Source organism: Camelus bactrianus, chromosome 14 (genome assembly GCF_048773025.1).
Source record: "Camelus bactrianus isolate YW-2024 breed Bactrian camel chromosome 14, ASM4877302v1, whole genome shotgun sequence".
Lineage (NCBI taxonomy): Eukaryota > Metazoa > Chordata > Mammalia > Artiodactyla > Camelidae > Camelus > Camelus bactrianus.
This window is the reverse complement of record NC_133552.1, coordinates 45,616,129-45,636,527: the sequence shown is the minus strand read 5'-3', so window position 1 is coordinate 45,636,527 and position 20,399 is coordinate 45,616,129. Positions and strand designations below refer to the sequence as shown.

At 35.9% G+C, this 20,399-nt stretch overlaps 1 protein-coding gene across 7 annotated transcripts in view; it reads left to right on the top strand.

The window, feature by feature from the left end:
- Nucleotides 1-20,399, top strand: part of MYCBP2 (MYC binding protein 2) — a 225,959-nt gene that overhangs the window by 79,462 nt on the left and 126,098 nt on the right. For all 7 annotated transcript variants that reach the window (XM_074378365.1, XM_074378366.1, XM_074378367.1 and 4 more), the window contains 6 exons: nt 4,942-5,059; nt 9,653-9,857; nt 10,490-10,643; nt 17,956-18,128; nt 19,015-19,140; nt 19,228-19,355. In XM_074378365.1, the coding sequence (XP_074234466.1) occupies nt 4,942-5,059; nt 9,653-9,857; nt 10,490-10,643; nt 17,956-18,128; nt 19,015-19,140; nt 19,228-19,355 (904 nt within the window). The remainder of the gene's footprint in view (nt 1-4,941; nt 5,060-9,652; nt 9,858-10,489; nt 10,644-17,955; nt 18,129-19,014; nt 19,141-19,227; nt 19,356-20,399) is intronic.

Below are 20,399 nucleotides of genomic sequence, written 5' to 3'. Positions count from 1 at the left end.
GACATGACGGAGCATCAGTCATGTGTGCAGCAAGGCGGACACATCTTCACAAATCAGATGCTGCACTTGGATAGCATTCCCCAGAAAAGGACTGGCAAATAGCTGTATTTCCTGGTCTTGACTGAGTGGGAGGGAAGTAGTGAATATCTTTAGCGATAATCAAACCACAGCCCCAAGGTGACTGCAGTGTGAAGAACAAATGGCTTAAGCACAAGATCCTGCCATGCCACATTGAGGCTGTTGAAAGGGAAGGATCTCATGTCAACTTCTAAAATGAAGAGGTTACTTAAAACACTGCCTCCTGTCCTGATTATCAAGCAGGGAGCACCATTCCTTGACTTGCAGTGACTTGCTCAGGTGATGGTATCATAGCAATATGCCAAGTATTTTTATAGCTTGAATATGTTATTTTCACAGACTGAGGCAGCTTTTAATGTAGAAAATAAATTAGTTAGATTTTCATAAGGAGAGGAAACTCTGGTAGGATTTGTTTTAACTGCCGGAAGTTGTTCTTTTCCAACATGTGAATTTTTTCTCCTGGTTCCATTGATGGAACTGTAACTGGAAGGCTGATTCCATGTGGTGTGAGGAGTGCTAAGTTGGGTGACACAGTGAAATAATGCCTGCACACTATGCCTGGGGGATTAAACAAAAACCAGTCAAGACCGTTTGTGTCATGAACACTCTAGTCACCCTGTTGTCTGGATCTGTGTGGGACTTGGAAGGCAGGAGTCAAGAACTGTTAGGAATTCCAAAAGGAACTGACCATGTGTACATGGAGGAAAAATCCCAGGAGGAACAAAGCCTCAATAGCATGCATATTAATTAACTACCACAAAGCAAAACATTTACAGATATTTAGCTGAGATAAAGTTGGAGGGTACATTTTTAAAGTTTCTAGTAATCAAGTGCTTTTAACCAGAATTTATTGTATAGTACACATTAATAATGTGTGATTGTTGGAAGGTAAATATTGTACATGTGATAAAGGTAGAAAAATGTTATTGATAGTCTCTTTATTTAGTGTGTTGACTTGTAGAATGACTCAGTTCAGTCTCTGGTTTGCCCTGATTATATCACTTGGTGTCTGTATGACCTTGACCAAGTTACTTAACTTTCCAGTGTCTCAGTTTCTTCCTCTTAAACAGAAGTAAGTGTCTTTCTCTCAGATGGTTTTTGTGAGAATTCATTGAGATGATGTAAGTTGTTTACTTAGCACATGACCTAAGCCATAGTGAATGCTCAGTAAGTGTTAGCTGTTGCTGCTTTTTAAAGTGAATGTCAAAAAGCTTCTGAGGGCTTGTTTACATTCATTCATGACATGAGTCTACTAACCCTCTTTTTTGTTTATTTTCTTCTTGAATCTCTGAATTCCAAATTCTTTAACTATTTTCAGTAAACTTATATCTGGATATTGGGAAAGGACTATATAGTTTGGATGCTCTTATCCCCCCTTTCCCAGTGGAATTTTATTAATTTTTGTTTCTGTGTTTTCACCTTTTTCTTGCTATCTTCCTTCTGCATTAATATTCTACACAGTCATGGTGTCTGGAACCATTTAGACAAGGTTCAAATCTTTGCTTCATCTCTTACCAACATGTGACTATAATTTCCTAAGCCTTAGTTTAAATATGAGATTGTTAAAGAATTAATATAGTGTCTGTAAAATGCCTGGCATGCATACACATATACACATAATTTTCCTTTTCTGTTCTTCCTTTACCAAATAATTTAATAAGTGGGCCCTAGTATCGTGAAAAGAGTTCATTAGAAGAACTGCCACCAACTCTGGGAAAAATCCTTTTTAAGCATTTCGTATGTACCTATAGAGTCATGTCATTAACTAATGATGCATTTTATGTGAAAATGCTTTGTGGACTGCAGGCAAGTAAACAGTTGTAGGAACTTTCCCTTTAATTCCTCGTTTGAATCAAATGAACATTTCTGTGAGGGCGTTAGTTCACCATGTAGCCCTTTGACGTGGTAGTTGTTTATTTGCCAAACTCCTTGTACTTTAGAGTTGAGAACCACTTAACTTTCACTGCTCTTCCTAGCCGTGTTACTGTATTCTCTAGTAAAACCCACTGCTCTTTTGAGGCAAGAGCCATTCTGCTCTCTTCCTCTTTTATTACCTCCCTTTTAGTCACTGCCTGTCATACATTGAAAATTTATTATCTGGCTCACAGCGTTTTCCCAGTCTGAGTCTTGTCACTCTCGTGAATGGTCCCATATGGTGTAGTTACCTTGACACCCTTAGATCTAGTGAATTTATTTCCACATTCCTGGTGGTCATTCTCAGGACCCATCTCGGATCTAGCATAGCTCCAACTCTGAATTCTTAAATTTAAACAACCCATAGTCTGATGACAATTTCCTTTTCTGTTTCTTAGCTTTACTTGACTTGACTTGGTCTTTGACTTTATCAGTACTTCATTCCCTACAGCCCTATACTTTCTTCGTCTCTTTCACTCATTTCACTTTATTTCCTACCCAAGTTAGAGATTGCCATTTATTCTCTTCACCTATTTTCTCACCAGTTTTCTCAGTTTTCTCACCCCCTTGGTCTTGATTCTAAGGTAGAGCAAAACTTCAAGCATGCATCAATCTACCTATGTTTCCTTGTCTAACTAAGGCGTCTTGAAAAAATTAATCACACTTGTACAGATTGTTATGATGTCCAGATTCGAACAGTCCTTCTACAGTAGGCAATAATCCTTCTGTTTTTGTAGTTTTGAACTCTTTGGTTTAAGACCTTTGGGGAATTTTATGAAAGATACTGGCTGTCTCCAGAAAAACAGACATAAGAATATACACATAAAAGTTGACTTACAAACTTAGGAAGTTCACGGATCTCCTGACCCTCACTCATAGACTTCCTAGAAGTCATTTGGATCTGGGTTAAAAACTCCTGGCCTAGGTATTTATTTCTTCCATCCACCATCATGTCCTTTCCATAATCTTCAAATTCTCTGCTCACCCATGTCTGTCTTCCTCTCAGCACTTCACCTCTACTCACATTACAACAAAAATAAAAACATTAGATGGGAAGTTCTTCAGCCCACCAGCTCTGCAAACCTGCCTGCGTTCCTCCTGCTGCTTTGATCCTTCTTTATGTTACATTGAAAGAGGGGCCTGTTCCTGTCTGTGCTGTGAAACCTTTCTGACTTTTCCTTAGGAATCTAGTTCTGTTTCTTGTCTCCTCTTTGAACCATATCTGTTTATCTTTCCGTACTCTTTTAAACTTCTATAAATCTCTGTCATCTTGGAAAGGACACAGCTTCTCCTTCAGCTCATCTTCCCTCTAACTGTTGGTTTTCCTTTCTTTTTCCCTTTTGTGCTGAGATTTTTTTTTAAGAGATTTTGCATAGTCTCTGACCCCACTGTTAATTCTTCATCTGCTACATAGTATTCTGTGTACATCCACTGAAGAGACTTCTCTCCAGAGGTCATTTGTTCCTGTCTCTAGAGGATTCAGCATGCACATTATTTCCCCCTTCTCGAAATGACTCTCTTCACACCACATTTTCCCAGAGTTCATTCTTCTTTGTGTCCTGGATTTTTATGAGCTCTTCTTCCTCTTATCATACCTAAAACATTAGAAGAGAATTACATGAAAATTAGAATCTCTTCTTTTCTCTCTTTGTCTTCCTGGATCTCATCATTCTCATAGCTTAAGTGAACGTTATATCCCCATCTACTGTGTTGCTTAAGCAAAAAACCTTCCCTGCCCCACATGAGTCATTGCCAAAGTCTGGTCAGTCCTGTTCCTTACAGAGCTGTCAAGTCCTTTCGTGCCTTTCAATCCACACTGTTCCTAGTTCAGGCCTTAATCGTAACTCACCAGATTGTTGTAATATTTTCTTAACTAGTTTTCTAGGTGCTAGTCTTGCCTCTTCCCAAGTCATTTTTCATTGCAACCTGAATAATCATTAAAGATACATTATACATAATTTTTAAAAATTTGAAGTATTGTAATTATATTGTCTCAAAAACAGAGGTCTCCTATTATGTGTGGACTATTTCTACAGTGATGATTATTCTCATAGATAATGATTACTAAAGGTGGTTAATAAATGGTAAATGAAGTGATATAAGGATGGTTGCAAGGACAGATGTGATGGATATAAGGATGCCATTTATCATAATAGTTACCATTTATTAATTGTTAACTGGGTACCAGACACTGATCCAAACACTTGCCATATATGAGCTTCTTTATTGTTCACAGAAACCCTATAGAGTAAATACTGTTTGGGATTATCTCCATGTAATAGAAAACTGAAGTATGAAAAGGATGAGTAACTTGCTCAAAGCCATGGTCATGTTGCTAATACGTGGTGGAGCTGGGTGGTCGAGCTCTGGAGCCTGAGCTTGTAGCCACTGCTGCATTGCCTCTCACGGTGCTACATTCTAATTCATTCACTACTGCATATGTTAAAATCTAAAATTACAGTTAAATGAAAAGCAGTAGAAAAGAAGACATAAAATTAATTGTTTCCTATTGTTCTTAGACTGAATCCCTGTTCAATGCATAATTTCAATTCAATTATCAGTGCATAATTTTTATTTCATCCAACAAATATTTATAGAGATTTCTAACATGCCATTTACTATAAAAGGTAAAAACAAATTTTTCTTTTAAAACAATGGTAGCACCAGCCTTTCAGAAAAAAATAAAAATTATGTGTCCATAATTAGGGTAATAAATTCAAGGAAATCTTTTTAATAATTTCCTTGAAGTCAGTGATTATGTCTTTTTCATCTTTGTATACCTACCACATAGGATGGAGACAGGCATCTAGAACGTAAATAAATGTTTGCTGAATATTCTTATTAGTACATTTTATCTCTTCTGTTTTCTTTTATTGCATTGTTTATTGTTTTTTATTTCAGTTGGGTCTTGTAAGAAATTGACTTAATTTTTTTTTTTTTTTAACCTAGGGGATGTCCCACTCTTGTTCAAGCATTGCCAGGCCCTAGCACACAAGTTACTGCAGGCAGCAACCACACGGCAGTACTTTTAATGGATGGACAGGTCTTCACATTTGGAAGTTTTTCTGTAAGGAATTTTTTAAGCATTAATAATATTACATTGTACCATTGCCTTGCAGTTTGTCTACATTAGCTATTTTTTCTGGTTTCAGTGAAATTCTTGTATTATAATTATTGCATATGCATATTTCCTGTCTCCACATACAACATACACAAATCCTGAAAGATTTACTTTGAAATTATTTTCTTCTCTAGTGTAGCATAAGAATTTATTAAATTTAACAGCTGTGTTAGAATTGGACATGTTTATTCCGGTCAGAGTCCATTAAGCATTCAGTAGAGCTAATTCTGTCAATTGAAAGCTTATTTCCCAACTAGCTTGTAAAGAATCATTTTTCTTAACATGTAGAATTATTTCTATTTTAGAACTCTTTGAAGGCCTGGTTTTCTTGTTAGATTTGTTTGAAGTTATAGTTTCCTTTTTCCTTTCCTTCTCTCTCGCTCTCTGCGTCTCTCTGTCTCTTTGCCTGTCTGTTTTACTTTCTGTCTCTTTTTGCCAAAGCTTGAAAGGAGTGAAACTGCTCTGATAATTGTCTATAGTTTGGGCGTAGTACAGATCAAGGAAAAGCTTCTTAAGACTATGCTAATAAACCATCTGTGATATGTGTAACTATTTAGAACCCTGTAACTTAAGTCTCTGGGATGTAATTTGCAATTCTTGATTTTTAAAAAATGTAAATGTGAACTTTAAAAAACATCTCTTATCTGGAATGATTTTAAGCTTATAGAAAGTTTACAAAATATAAGAATAGTACATAAAATACCCATACACTCCTGAGCCAGATTCACCTATTGGTAGCATTTGATCTGTTTGCTTTATTGTTAGTACATTCACGCTCTCATTCTCTCTCATGTACTCTGTGTGTGTGTGTGTGTGTGTGTGTGTGTATAAGACTTTTTTTCCTTGAATTCTTTAAGAATAACTTGCATACATTATGATCCTTTACTCCTAAACGCTTTAGTTTGTATTTTGTCAATTAATCAGATAATTATTTTTTGGCCTTTTTCCCCCTCCAGTCTAGAATCAGTCATTGTATTTACTTGGCATGTGTCTTTAGTTTCCTTTAATCTGTAACGTTTCCACATCTTTTCTTTGTCTATTATGACATTGACATTTTTGAAGAGTATAGTACTTAAAAAAATGTTCCTCATTTTTGTTTCTCTAGTATTTCTTCATGTTTAGATTCAGGCTGTGCCTTCCAGGCCAAAATGCCATGTAATTGACATTGTGTCCTTCTCAGGGCATCACATCTGGAGACATATAAATAATGCCCACCTGCCCCTCACTGGTGATGTGAATTTTGATCACCTGTAAAATGTTTGATTTCCCTACTGCATAATAAGTATTTTTTTCCCTTGAAACTAATAAGCAATCTATTGGTTGACGATCCTAAGAGAATTTTAAGATACCTGCTTCTCATCAAAATTTCCTTCTAGATTTAGCATCTATTGATCATTCTTGCCTGAACCAGTTTTTACTGTAATGGTTGCAAAATGATGATTTTTTTCCAACTCCAGCACCTCCTTACATTGACCGGTCAGCCCTTTCCGTTTTACTGTGTGCAGCCTTCATTTAATATTTGTCTATCTTCTTATTGTTGGTATAGACACATGTTTTTCTGTTTTCTTCATTACTGTACTTAATTATTTGGGTACTTGGATTGTCTCAGATTTGGCCAGTGGGACTCCCATCACGCTGGCTCCTATGTTCTTGTGACATGCCCCTTCATTTCTTTTTTGAGTATTTCGTACTTCCTGGCATAACAAGATGTTCCAGGCTTATCTGTGTGAGCCCTAGAATCTTCTTTCTCTAAGAACCTTAGTTGTTTTTAGTGGAAAATAGTACTAGACACCATCTGAGGACTTGATGTATTCAGTGCTGCAGGTGTCTTTGCATCCTCAGTATACATCTATGTGCATATACACATATGTATATGTATTTTGGAAATCATGAGCCCACACCAGTACCTCTAATTCCAGTCCATTCCCACAGGGTTCTTTCTTCCCCAATCCCATTCCATACTTAGGTCCCTTCTTCCACAGTAAGAATCCTGGCTCCCAGCAGTATCAAGATATTTATTTCTCATTCACTCAGTTCTAAAATATGTCTAAAATAGTTTTGTATTTGCTTTGCCTAAACCACTATAAAAGCAAACTCACTAAAAAGGGTTCAAGATTTGTGGCTCTTGCCCCTGCCCCCTCTCATGTGTGTCCTACCCCAAGACTAAAGGTACAGAGTCAGATTTTCTGTTCATAGTACACACAGTACATACACATACAGGCTCTTCTGCACTTTGCCTTTTCACTTTACTGTATCTCCTAGAAATTGTTCCTTATGAGTTCATAGAAATCCCTAATTTATATTTTACATTTGTATAGTACATTGTGTATATGTATTGTACTTTATTCAATCACTTTCTTTTGCTTGGACATTTAAGTACTGTCTAATATTTTGCAACAATAGCAGTGAATCTTATTGAAGGTGTATATTCGAGGTAAACTTTCAGAAGATTGCTGAGTTGAAGGTTAATACCTATGTAGTTTTGTGCCATATTAACGGTTTCCCTCTGCTTTACATTCTCACCAGCAATATATGAGAGTGTCTGTTTCTCCACAGCCTTGCCAGCAGAATGTGTTGTCTGTCATACTTTTTACTTTGTGTCAGTCTGACGGGTGAGAAATGGTTCTGCGTACTTTGAAGCCTTTTCCTGTGGTTGACCCTGGGAACATTCAAGTCAGCCTATGTTTAGCATTTTTACATTAAGGTTCGGATTTCCCCATTTAGGGAATGATCTTCCAGTGCTTTTTCTCTGTTCTCCATCTTAAGCCACCTCTTTTGTGCTCTGCACCCCCTGCCTCCCCAACCCCATTCCAAGGCTGGCAGAGGCAGGTGGTAGAGAAAACTTTTGGAATTTGGTTTTTCCTCTGGTTGCAGGTAACTCAAAGGTCCTGAGATCTGCTCTTTCCTAATACTGCTGAAGGCTTGAGTCCTTTGTGGTTTTCTTTGCTCTTTTTTTTTTATGTTGTTTTGGAGGGAGTGGTAATATTTGAAATGAGACAGCCTCTAGCTCCAGAAAGCCTGGTAGTGAGCATCTATGAATTTACACGTGGCTTATTTATACCCACGTTCTGAATCTCGTGGGGCTGTCTAAGCATCCGTCATGTTTGGGGGCTGCTTTTCTTCACTTTAGTTGCTTGTTAGCAGGAGAATAGATGCTTATTTCAGTAATCAATAAAAAGTATAGTTAACTTCTTTTTCCTCCAACATAATATATCCCTCAATATGATATACACATTTTTATGCTATTGTTATTACTATTTTTTTGTCAAAAAATGAGGACAGACATTGAAAGAAGCTGAGAATACACACTGAAATGTTTGACTTCTTCTCTAATCATGTGCTTGCCACTTTTCCCTCCCTTGATTCAACCAAGGGTTTGAAGCTCTGTTGCTTTTTCAGTCAGTTTGTGACTGTGTGTTTTTGTTTTTGTTTTAATTTTTCCAGGTGGGTAATTAGGTTTACTTACTTGTTCATTTAATGGAGGTACTGGAGATTGAACCCAGGACCTCGTGCATGCTAAGCATGTGTGCTGCCACTGAGCTGTCCCCCTCACCCTTGTGACTGTGTTTTTTGCTGTGGTGTTGAAGGAGTGGTAGAACTCACTAGAAACCTGGTAGCCGAGTGAGAATTTAGCCAGACTGCATGCAGTGCTCCAGGGTCCCTTGTTCTTCGGGGGTTTTGCAGTGGTTTCTCGTTCCCATTATTGTAGTTAACCCTGGGTCCCGCCATGCAGCATTGTCTGCCCTCCAGCGGGTTTTGGAAGGGGAATGCTGTGAGAGAGAGACAGCTCCTGAGCCAGGGCTGGGTGAATATTTACCAATCTGACATCAACATTCTTTTACAGCTACTGGCTTAGTAGTGAGAAACCTCTATATTGCTTTTTAAGTGAAACTCTTATTTAACAGATACCTATAGACAGCCATACTTTTTTAGTGAGTTAACAGTTACTTACTTAAGACGTCATACCTTATCACTGATTCTGCTGTTTATCTTGAAAAACAGCTGAAATAACTTACCAACACATGATCATGTAAAAAGTATGCAATTTTCTAATTGTATTCACAGTGGTAGTATTCATTATTTTGGTCTTTTACCCAAATATTTTTAGACTGTACGAATTCAAATAGTGACTTTTTGTGGTACTGTCAAATTATCAAAGTGATTTTTTAAATGAATAATTTGTATTACTAATTTTTTAACATATTGTGTATTTATTATTTTTTAATTTAAATGGTGAAGACAATCACAGTATTTCAGGGAGATCTCTTGCATGGAAAAATATTTTAACTTTATTATTATCTTTTAATCATGTACTTTGTGGTTTATTAGGGGGATAATTCCTAAGAATAATAGAAATTATTTTACTCCTTTATAAATATTTGGTCCAAATTTCACATTTTAAATTTATAAAAAAAGAAAAACTAATAATTGATGAAGAATAATGTCTCCTAGAGCTATTTTTGTCTGCTGTTTCCTTTATAGAAAATTACACATTGTTAATCTGGTACTATTGTTAATATGATTTATTTAATCTTTTAGAAAGGACAACTGGGCAGACCAATTTTGGATGTGCCATATTGGAATGCAAAACCAGCTCCCATGCCCAACATTGGATCAAAATACGGAAGAAAAGCTACCTGGATAGGTGCAAGTGGGGACCAGACTTTCTTACGAATTGATGAAGCACTTATTAATTCTCATGTGCTCGCTACATCAGAGATTTTTGCCAGTAAACACATAATAGGTAATACCCCAAACGAAAAAACCCTCCCCCTCAAAAATCTGTCTTGATTGAGGGTAAATGATTCATCTTTCCTTGTTATAAGATGTAGTCCTATAGCTTTTTGTTTGAAGAAGTTTAAAAGAAGCTTCTAAGTGTCTGTGCTTATAGGTATCTATGTCCTGGAAGAATGTAATGATTGGGAGACTAGAAACCGGTGAAATATGAGCGAAACTGTAGTAGTGTAAAACCTATATTAGGAAGAGGAATTTTTCTTTATTGGTTCTTATTAAATAAATGATAGAAATTAATTTTTATGGAAGGTTACATAAATCAAACTTTGAAGTTTCATTGAGACCAAGGTGTCAGTCCATGCCTGTATCCAAGATATCATGAATAATTACATAATAGAGTGGCAGAAATCAAGTAGAGTGGTAATAGAGAAATTAAGGGCATGTCTTAATGGATTTAGACAGGCTGAGGTTTTATTGCAAAATCTGCTACTAAGGGTTTTTAGCCACTTAACCTCTAAGTCTCAGTTTCTTCATCTGTAAACTGGACGTAATAATACTTACCCTATAGGAAATGCTTATCTTATAAGTTGGGGGAATATAAAATGATAATGTATCCTTAAAATATACAATTTTTCCCCCAAGGCTTGGTACCTGCTTCTATATCAGAACCTCCTCCATTTAAGTGTCTTCTGATAAATAAAGTGGATGGGAGTTGTAAAACTTTTAATGACTCTGAACAAGAGGATCTGCAAGGATTTGGTGTGTGTCTTGATCCTGTGTATGACGTCATTTGGAGGTAAGCTTCTCTGTTTATGAAATAGAGTAGTAAATAAGTCTTGATCAAATTATACTTTTGTGGAATATTAAAGTCATGTATAGGCAAATTTTTCACAAACGAGAACTCTTCTGTTTAGCTGTTGACGGCACTTCTACCACTTGACACGCAGAGCCCTTTACAGTGCAGTGTAGCAGTTAAAAGCATGCGTTCTCAGCTAGACTGACGGGATTTATCCCAATCCTCGCCGTGCTTTCTGTGTCACTGTGGAGAAGTTACTTTGACTCTGCGTGCCTTACTTTTCACATTTATAGTAGGGATAATAATAGGCTGTTAGGAGAACTGAAGAACTTAGAGCAGAGGCACATAGTAAGTGCTGTGGAGGTCTTCCTGCTCTTATTATGATAGGCAGTGTTACTTTCAAGAGTTCTGTCGTTAATTATTTTTAATCTGTCAGCAATCTTGTCCATATTGTATAGAATTCACTCCATTTCTTGATCCCATAAGTATCTAATCACTACCAACTATCTAGAAGAAAGTATGCCAGAGACAATAGAGAATAAATAAGATCAATAAGCGTGCCCTTAGGAATGTACATAACAAAATTCCCATCTTGATAGCACAACGTACAGGATTAACAGACTGGATATTGTAAAAATGTAGAGATGGATACAAGTACACAAGAGACTCAAGAAATTACATTGTATTTGTTTAAAATTTATTATGGTGCTTTATATATATCATGAGTAAAGGAGAGAGTTATCCTCAGATTCCTGGGTTTGAATACCAATAGTGGGTGTACCCAGCCTTTACCAGAGTGACTCATCACAGGACCTACCTTTTCTCCCCCTCGTGGTGTTTACGTGGCCAGCCTTACTAGGTGGAAAGTCAGATAGGTTGAAAGAGTGAAGTGTTACGAGTGAGGAGAGGGAAGACTTTCTCTGTCTTTCTTCTTCTGCCCGTTCCTGCTTTCATTTCCTTCAGCCAGCCAAGTCTTCCAAGGCCGTGCTTTCTATCAGTCCTGAGGCCTGCATTCGGAATGACAGAGTTACAGCACTTCCCAGGTTGCTGACAAGCTTACTCTCTTATTTGAGCACTTTGTGAGAAGGCTTGGAGGCCAGAATTGAATTGAGTAGTTAGTGCTTCTAGATTTCCCTAGCACCATTCTGTAGTTTAGATAACAAGAGACTAGAGGTGAGTAGTCTTGCAGTAATTCTAACAAAGACATGAGATGGTAAGAACCAAAATTAAAACAGTCAGTGAATGGAAGGGATAGAGAAGCACATGGTATAAAGATAGAATTGCCCTCAACTATTTGTGAATTGGAAGTCTCTATAAAAGAGTCTTAGTTACCAAAAAGCAGGCTCTGGTTTGGACCTAAGTTTAAATTGATGTTTTATTTTCTGTAATCCTTGTGTTTTAGTTTTCAATGAAGTCAGTTTGAATTAAAAATAAAATTAAAACTGGGAGTATGGAATTTGTTTCTGGATACATTTACTAAATTAGAAATGCATTCTTTAAATTAGAGATAACAGTAGAACTAGGTTCTAACAGTGTAACTAGAGCTGTTTCCCTGGGGTCTTAACAGAACTCTGAGGAGTAGGAAGACCTCCACAGCACCTACTCTGTGTCCCTGCTCCAAGTTAGGCGAACCTTGCCTTTCTCGCATATGGTGGTAGCAGTGAAACAGATGATCTCAGATGCCTTGTCAGGTCTTTCCTTTAACACTTAACCCTCTTGTTCCAAAAACAGAGATTAAAAGATGAAGAGCATTCTCCTCCTATGTTTCAGTAAAGCAGCTGAGAGGTGGAGAGTTCGTTCCATTATCCTGACTTCTGGCTGCTTTGTGTCCCTTGTGTTTTTCAGTAGGGTACCTGCATTTTACAACTAGACATTGCAGATTCAGTATTAACTTACTTTGGTTTGCCTTCCTCCAGCCTGAGTCTGCTTCCATTTGTATTCTTAACAATAACTTCTGAATAATTAGAAACTTAACGTCTAGAAGGAGCAGATAAGTATTAATAGCAATTTTATTTCCCACTTCAAAATTTAGAAAAATAACACGTGAATATGTATTATTATTTTTTTAAAAAGTGAAGCAAAAGGTATATATAGGAACAATGATGTAGTCCTTCTCCAAAACTTTTTCTTCCCCCATAACAAATCCCACTAAACTCTATAGGTCACAAGTATTAAGTTTGGTTTATATTGCGTGATACCTTTTAAAATGCATGTATTTTGGGTTTTATATAAATAAAAATACATTTATTTTTAAAGGTTAGTTTTTTTTTTTTTCTAAACAACAATTTGTAGATCTTTCTAAGTCACAGTAGTTGAAGAACTGCTGTGATATTAAAACTCTGTAGAGGTTTATAGTCTGGATATATCAAAATATACTTATTTATTTCCCTACTGATGAAAATTTTAGATTATTTTTTTCATGTTTTGGTCTTAGCTATGATGCTGCAGTGAACACACACGTATATACACACAGTTTTGTACTCATATGAGTGTATTTCTGTAAATGACTTTCTAACGAGTGGAACTGCTGAGTAGAAGTTAGGCTCACAGAACTGGATTGTTGAATTGTCCTTCAGGGCTCTCTCACCAACTGCGTGAGAGCCCATATTTCCCCATGCTATCAGCATCAGTAAATTATTTTCAATTTTTACAACTTTAATTTTATTACTCAGTAAATATTTAAATAAATACTATATGGTAAATAAAGAATGATACAAAGTGAGTAGATACACAATGCTCTTGCTGTCGTGGAAGTCATTTTTTTTCCCCTAAATGGAGATGTAGACTATATAAAAGTAAATAAATAATATACTTTATAGATCTTACTTATCACCGTTAAGGAAAAAGGGGGTACTGTTACTTTCTTCTATACAATGGAGACAATGTAAGTTAAAACTTTAAAGTATAAGAAAGAACCAGGCATTTGAAGACTTAGGGAAAGTTTTCTGAACAGGAAGAGTATAGTAGGACTAGATGCTCTGATGCAAGCAAGAGCTTGGCTGTGTTTTAGGAATTTGAAGAAAGCCAGTGTGGTCAAAGCATAGTGAGTGGCATGAAATAAAATCAGAGGAGTAGGCAGGGCCAGGGCATGCAGGACTTTGTAGGTTAAAGGAATTTGAATTTTCTTCAAAATAGGAAGCCTTTGTAGGATTTTGAGTTGGGAAGTAACATGAAGAGGTTATACTTACTGTGTAGAAATTGGATTGGAAGGAGGCAAGAGTAGATGTAGGAAGGGGGTTACTGCATTAGTGCAAGGCAGAGGTGATGTCTTTAAACCAGGGTTCTCATGGGGAAGATGGAGAGAAGCAGTCAGCAGCATATACTTTGGATTAGAGCCAATAGGCCTTGCCTGTATTGAGGAGTTAAGGACAGAAAATAGTCAAAGATGATTCCCAAGGTTCTGATTTTGGTATTTGAGAAGACATTGGTAGCATTAACTGGTCCAGCAAAGGAAGAGAGACGAACGGGTTTTGTCAAGACTTCTGCTTTGGGCATGTTACATTTGGTATCTAAGTGAAGATATTAAGTAGGCAAGTAGATAAATGTGTCAAGCTTTGAAGGCTGATCTGGACTGGGACTAGAAATTCGAGAATGTTTAGTTCATAGGTGCATCTAAAGCTATGGTGTTGTTTGAGATCACCTAGGCAGATAATGTAGGTTAAGATGAGAGTTCTGGACCAAGCCCTAGAACTTACAAAATTTAGAAGTTAGATAGGAGACAAGGAGCTAGACAGGAGATTAGAAGGAGCAGCCAGTGAACTATGAGAAAAAGCTGAGTGTGTGTGTTGACACAGAAGTGAGAAGGGGAGTGAGTCAAGGAAAGAAGGAGGATTCAAAATGGTGTTAAACACCACCAAGAGCTTGACCAAGTAGATGCAAAAACTTCCATTAGGTTTGGCTACTTGGAAGTTATGTGTAACTTTAGGAATAATTTCATGGAAATGTTAGGTGTGCATACCAGATTGGTGTGGTTTGAAGAGTGAATAGGGATTTCTACTTCTCGCAATTTGGTAAATGAAATACTTTGGAGGGACTTATGCTTTAAAAAAAAAAGTTTGTTTCATCCATTGCTTACTACTCAGCCAAGATATTGCTAGTATACTGTCCCTGCCCCTACCCCCACCTCAAAAAAAGAAAACCAGCATAAAAAGAAAATGTAAATATACTCTATAGTACAGGATTTCACTGAGGGCAAATGCAATTTGGAAAACAAGCATTGTGCTAGCTGCAAAGTGAGGGAAATGGAAGCTGATCCTGCAACTCGCAGATTAAGTTTCTGGCCTTGGAATGATGCTAAAGTAGGATCAGATAGATAATGCCCCTTTGTCTCCAGGGATAGGCAAGTGTAAATCATCTTTAGAGAAAAGCCCTCCCCCCCATTTGGACCCATAGGTTTTTAACGAATTAAGTTTCAATCAAATAAGAGCACACAGTCTAAGATTACTTAACATATAAGGAATATCACTGTTAGTGAAATCCAGCAAAAGAACAAGCAACAAGGTCAGTTTCAGACCTTGGAGTTGTCAGAAACATATAAATTAGCTATGTATGAAATATTTAAAAAGTAAAAGATGGAATCTCCAATTGGGCAAGCAAAAGAGACTTAAATTGAGATTCCAAGTGGTAAGGCATATTTGAGTAACAACCAAACAGAACTTTAACAAATGAAGAATAATTTTTTCAAACAAATGCATGGACAGATCAGGAGATCTGAACAGGAGATTTGAAATTACCCAAAAGGCCACAGTGACAAGAATATAAAAATATGAAAGTTAAGAGGTTTGAAGAATATAATAAGATCTCATAGACATCCAAGAAGGAAATATTAGAGAGTAGAGAAAATAGCAGAGAAGCAATATTTGAAGAAATAGTGCCTAGGAATTTTCCAAAACCAAAAAATGATTTGAATCCATAGATACTAGTAATTATGTATTTCCATCATCTACAATCAAGATACATTGTAATGAAATTATAGAAAACAAAAGACCAAGAGAAAAGAATGATCACCTGTAAAAGAGCAACACTTAGATTGATAGATTAAATTAAAAAGCAATAATCCAATAATGTTAAAGCTACTACTTATAGCAACTACTTTCATAGAATTTATTCTGTGCCAAGTATTACTTTTAAGTGTTTTTTAAAAATAATTTAAAATTTTTTAATTGTAGTAAAAAACATAAAATTTTCCATCTTAACCATTTTTAGGTATACAGTTCAGTGGTAATAAGTATAGTTACATTGTTGTACATTAGATCTCCAGAATGTTTTCATTTTGCAAAACTGAAACTATATGCAAAGAACAACTCATTTCTCCTCCCTTTCAGCCCCTGATAACCACCATTCTGCTTTCTGTTTCAGTGAAATATCATACATTGTTTGTCATTTTGTGACTAGCTTATTTCACTTAGTATAATGTCCTCAAGGTTCATCCACATTGTAGCCTGTGACAGAATGGATTTCTTTTTTAAATGCTGAATAACATTCCATTGTATGTTTCTACCACGTTTTGTTCATCCCTTTATGTATCCGTGGGCATTTGGGTTGCTTCCACCTCTTAGCTGTTGTAGATAATGCTGCTATTAATTAATATGAGTGTGCAAATATCTCTTCAAGATCCCGCTTTCAGTTTTTCTGGATATATACAGTGTGATTGCTGGATTTAAAAAATGTGCTTCTTTAAAAAAAAAAAAACAAACAGCCATTTGTTATTAGGATTAAACGTGTGATTTGTTCTGCAATGCAGTGTACAATTTTCAGTTTACAGCCAGTTTTCACATGAACAGATTCAAACCATTGCAATACATAGGTGTTCATAAATAAAACTCTGCTCAAACAGGGAGTAACAGACAAGTCAGCAAAGTCTCAGTATTACATAGTCCTCTTCACCAAAGATGAGTCTTTCTGATTTTAGCAATAACTTGATTGGTTCCTTGTAATGCTTTTCATATTTAATAAATTTGGATCACCAAGTGTCATTGAGAAGACCGTCCTTTTTTTTTTTAACATTTTTTATTGATTTATAACAATTTTACAATGTTGTGTCAAATTCCAGTGTAAGAAGACCATCCTTTTAAAACTAATATGAAATAACAGCTATATCTGACATGAATCAAACTTTCTAGGGGAGTAGTGTTTTCTGTGTAGACATACCAGCTGAAAAAAATGAGGATTTGTTCTTCTTTTTCATGTACTCATGTACCTGTGCTTTAGAAGCTGTATGAAAGATCATCTATAGCAGCATTTTTTTGTAACGGAAAACTGGTTTTTGTTTTTTGCTATCAGTAATAGAATGCACAAATGGTTGTGGTATAATCACATGAATGAATTTGCAGCCATATGGCACTGTGTAAATACAAATTGTAAGACTATTGTTTGAAGAAAGTAAGCCACAGAAGAATGCAGAGTATGTATCCTGTTCATATACAATTCACAACATGAAATTTAAATAATATACTGTTTTGATACAAATATATGAAAAATCACAAAGAAAAGCAAGAAAATAAGAAACTTAAAATTCAGGGTATTATTACCTTTGAAAGGAAAGGAATTGATTAGGGAGAGAGACAGTTACTAGTGTACATTGTGTCTTTATTCTTTATATCTTATCTTAAAAGTATTTTGTTATTGTTCTTTTATGTGTATTCAGTAGTTGATAAAAACAGTTTTTCCAAAAAATTTTAGAATAAAGGAGGTAAAGAAGTGGAGACTGCCTTCTGAGAATTTTGTTATGAAATAGATAAAAGAAATGAGATAATGGCGGGAGGGCATTCTGGCTTCCTTCTGGTTTTTGTAATGCTCTGCTGTGTATTAGTAGGTTGAGCATCTGCATACATTCTCTTTGTGCTTCCTTTCTAACCACAGCCTTCCACGTCCTTTGCCCACCTTAGGTATTGGATTGATTATCTCTTATTGGCTTGCAGGAGTAGACTACACTGTGGCTATTGTTGTTTTGTCTCATATGGTTGTTTTACGTATTTTCTTTTGACTTACTCTTTGTCTTTAAGCTTTTTAATAGAGTGTTGTACAAAAGCTTCATGTTTGTAAGTACACATTAGACTGTAAGGTAAACTGTTGCTCTATTATTTATGAAGTAATGTGATCTATATTGCTGTTTTGTTCAACTTATGTCACTTATAGTGACATAAATCATTTTATTTTGTTTGTTTAGCTCAGGTATTGAAAATAATGAACTACATTTTGTCCTGTTTAAGCTGACTGTATTATTCTCTTTGTATCATCATTTATACTTCAGAATTTTTTTTTTTAACTGAAACTATATGTTGAGTGCTGTAATCATTCTCTTTCTTGAAAGGTTTCGACCAAACACTAGAGAGCTGTGGTGTTACAATGCAGTGGTTGCTGACGCCCGATTTCCCTCTGCAGCAGACATGCAGTCCCGATGTAGTATTCTGAGTCCTGAACTTGCCTTACCAACAGGATCAAGGGCTCTCACCACCCGGTCTCATGCGGCTTTGCACATTCTAGGTAGGGTTGGTATTTGATGATCAGCTAATTTTCATTAATGTGTGCAGAGGATTTTTTTTAAGAGTATTTATGTTTGTATATCATTCTGTCATATTTGTTAAACAATAATGTGCTAGGTGCAAAATAAATTAAATCCTCCAACTTTAAGAGGTTTATCCTACAGAAAACAGTTTATCAGACTTCTGCCAACACCATGGAAGAGTCGTATATGCCCAGATATAAAGCAGCCCTGAATGCAATTTTCCTAATAGGTAGATCTTTTAATGTTTTTGCTTAACTTGAATATATAAACTTTAGAGATGTAGGTTGAATAGTCAAATGTATAATTATAATATTTAATTGTTTTCATTATTTAAAATAAATTCTGTAAAATATTACATGAATTTTATAGTTACCACTTCTGTTTCTTCTTACATAGCAGTTTCCCACAGCACGTCAACTTCACTTCTAATTAATTTGAGATAGAGCACTTTCACAACGTCTGGTAACCATTGTAAACATCTAGAACTAGCCTTGATTAAAGTTATCTCAGGCTATTCTGTCTTCTGCAATTAGTACTTCAAGAATCAACCTAAAGTAATTCAGAGAGTTTGATAAAATGAAGAACTTTGTAAGGACTCGAAGATTAAGCGATTGTAACTTTTCAGTTAGATAGTTTTGCACAAAACATTGTCATTTAGTATATGTTTAAATATGATAATTACCCAGGCAGAGGAGAATTTTTATTGGTTGTATCTTTCATGAAATGTTATTTAAAGCTTGTAGTAAATTTGCTGAGCACATTCAGAGTCTATTGTTTGAATTTATCCCCTACAGCATTTCATATTATCAATATTAGGGGAAATTTTAAGTTGAAGGAGTTGAATTTTTGTTTGTTTGCTTTTAGGTTGTCTTGACACCTTGGCAGCTATGCAGGATTTAAAAATGGGTGTTGCAAGTACAGAGGAGGAAACTCAAGCAGTAATGAAGGTTTATTCCAAAGAAGATTATAGTGTAGTAAACAGGTTTGAAAGTATGTATATTTATGTTTGGGAAATATTGTCTTATGAATGAAATATATGGATATTTTAAAACATAAATTATCATTTGCATCTTTTAGGTCATGGAGGTGGCTGGGGTTACTCTGCTCATTCAGTAGAAGCTATACGTTTTAGTGCTGACACGGATATTTTACTTGGTGGTCTTGGTCTGTTTGGAGGTAGAGGAGAATATACTGCTAAAATTAAGGTAAGTAGTTCATTGACACTGTTGCCCTTTTTCTTTGAAGATAACAATTTCGACTTAGCTTATTATTTTATAGAATGCCTCCTTCTAAAAAGGACTTGCGGAAATGTTGCTAAGATCAAATATAGTAATAATAAGTCATTAACTCATTTAAAAATTTAAAGTGAATGAAAAAGGGAGTAAAATGAATAGAAAACGATTTTTCAATAATTTTAGATTGAAAGAGGCTGTAACAGTCAATCTCAATCCTTTGTGCTGAACTTCCTAGTAGTCTGGATACAGCTGTATCTAAGTGCCTGCTTTCTTGTAGCCATTTTAATGACAAGATGCAGGGGCATTTTAATACAGCTTTTAAAGTTTTTAGCATTTTTTATGCCAAATCCTATGTAAACAGACATTGTCACCATAGGAGTGAGGATGAGGGATGAAGTGAGTAAAGGGATGGATTCCATCGGGTAGACAAACTAAAAACAATCAGAAATCATGGGTTTACTGCACTGTTCATCTCAGAAAGGGCCAGCAATTATACTAAGCAAAGGATATGTTCATTCTTTGAAAATTCACTAATAGCTTGAATGTTCTATTGTCAAATTATCTGATTTTGTTCTTTAAGTAGAGGAGAAAACTAGTTTATGCCTTAATATCAATAAGTCTTCATAAGAAATTCTCAATTAAATGCTGCCGTCATCTCAGTCTTTACCTTCCTTAACCGATTAACATTTAATCCAGTAGAGCACTTCTGTGACGTACTTCCTTCACTTGGCTCCCAAGACATCACATTTCATTTTCCTCCTGTCTCACTGGCTACTCTTCTGGTCTTCTGCTTGGTATTCGTCATCTTCCTGACCTCTAGATGTTAGAGTTCCAGAACTCAGTCTTGAACATCTTTTTAAAGTCTCTTCACCCCCATAGTGATCCAGCCTTCTGGCTCTAAGTATTCTTTCTCTGATCACTCTCACACTTAATAGGCCTCCAAAGTCATGTATACTCTGCATCTCCACTTGGATAGCTAACAGGCATCTCGGTTGTAACATATCAAAACTAGGC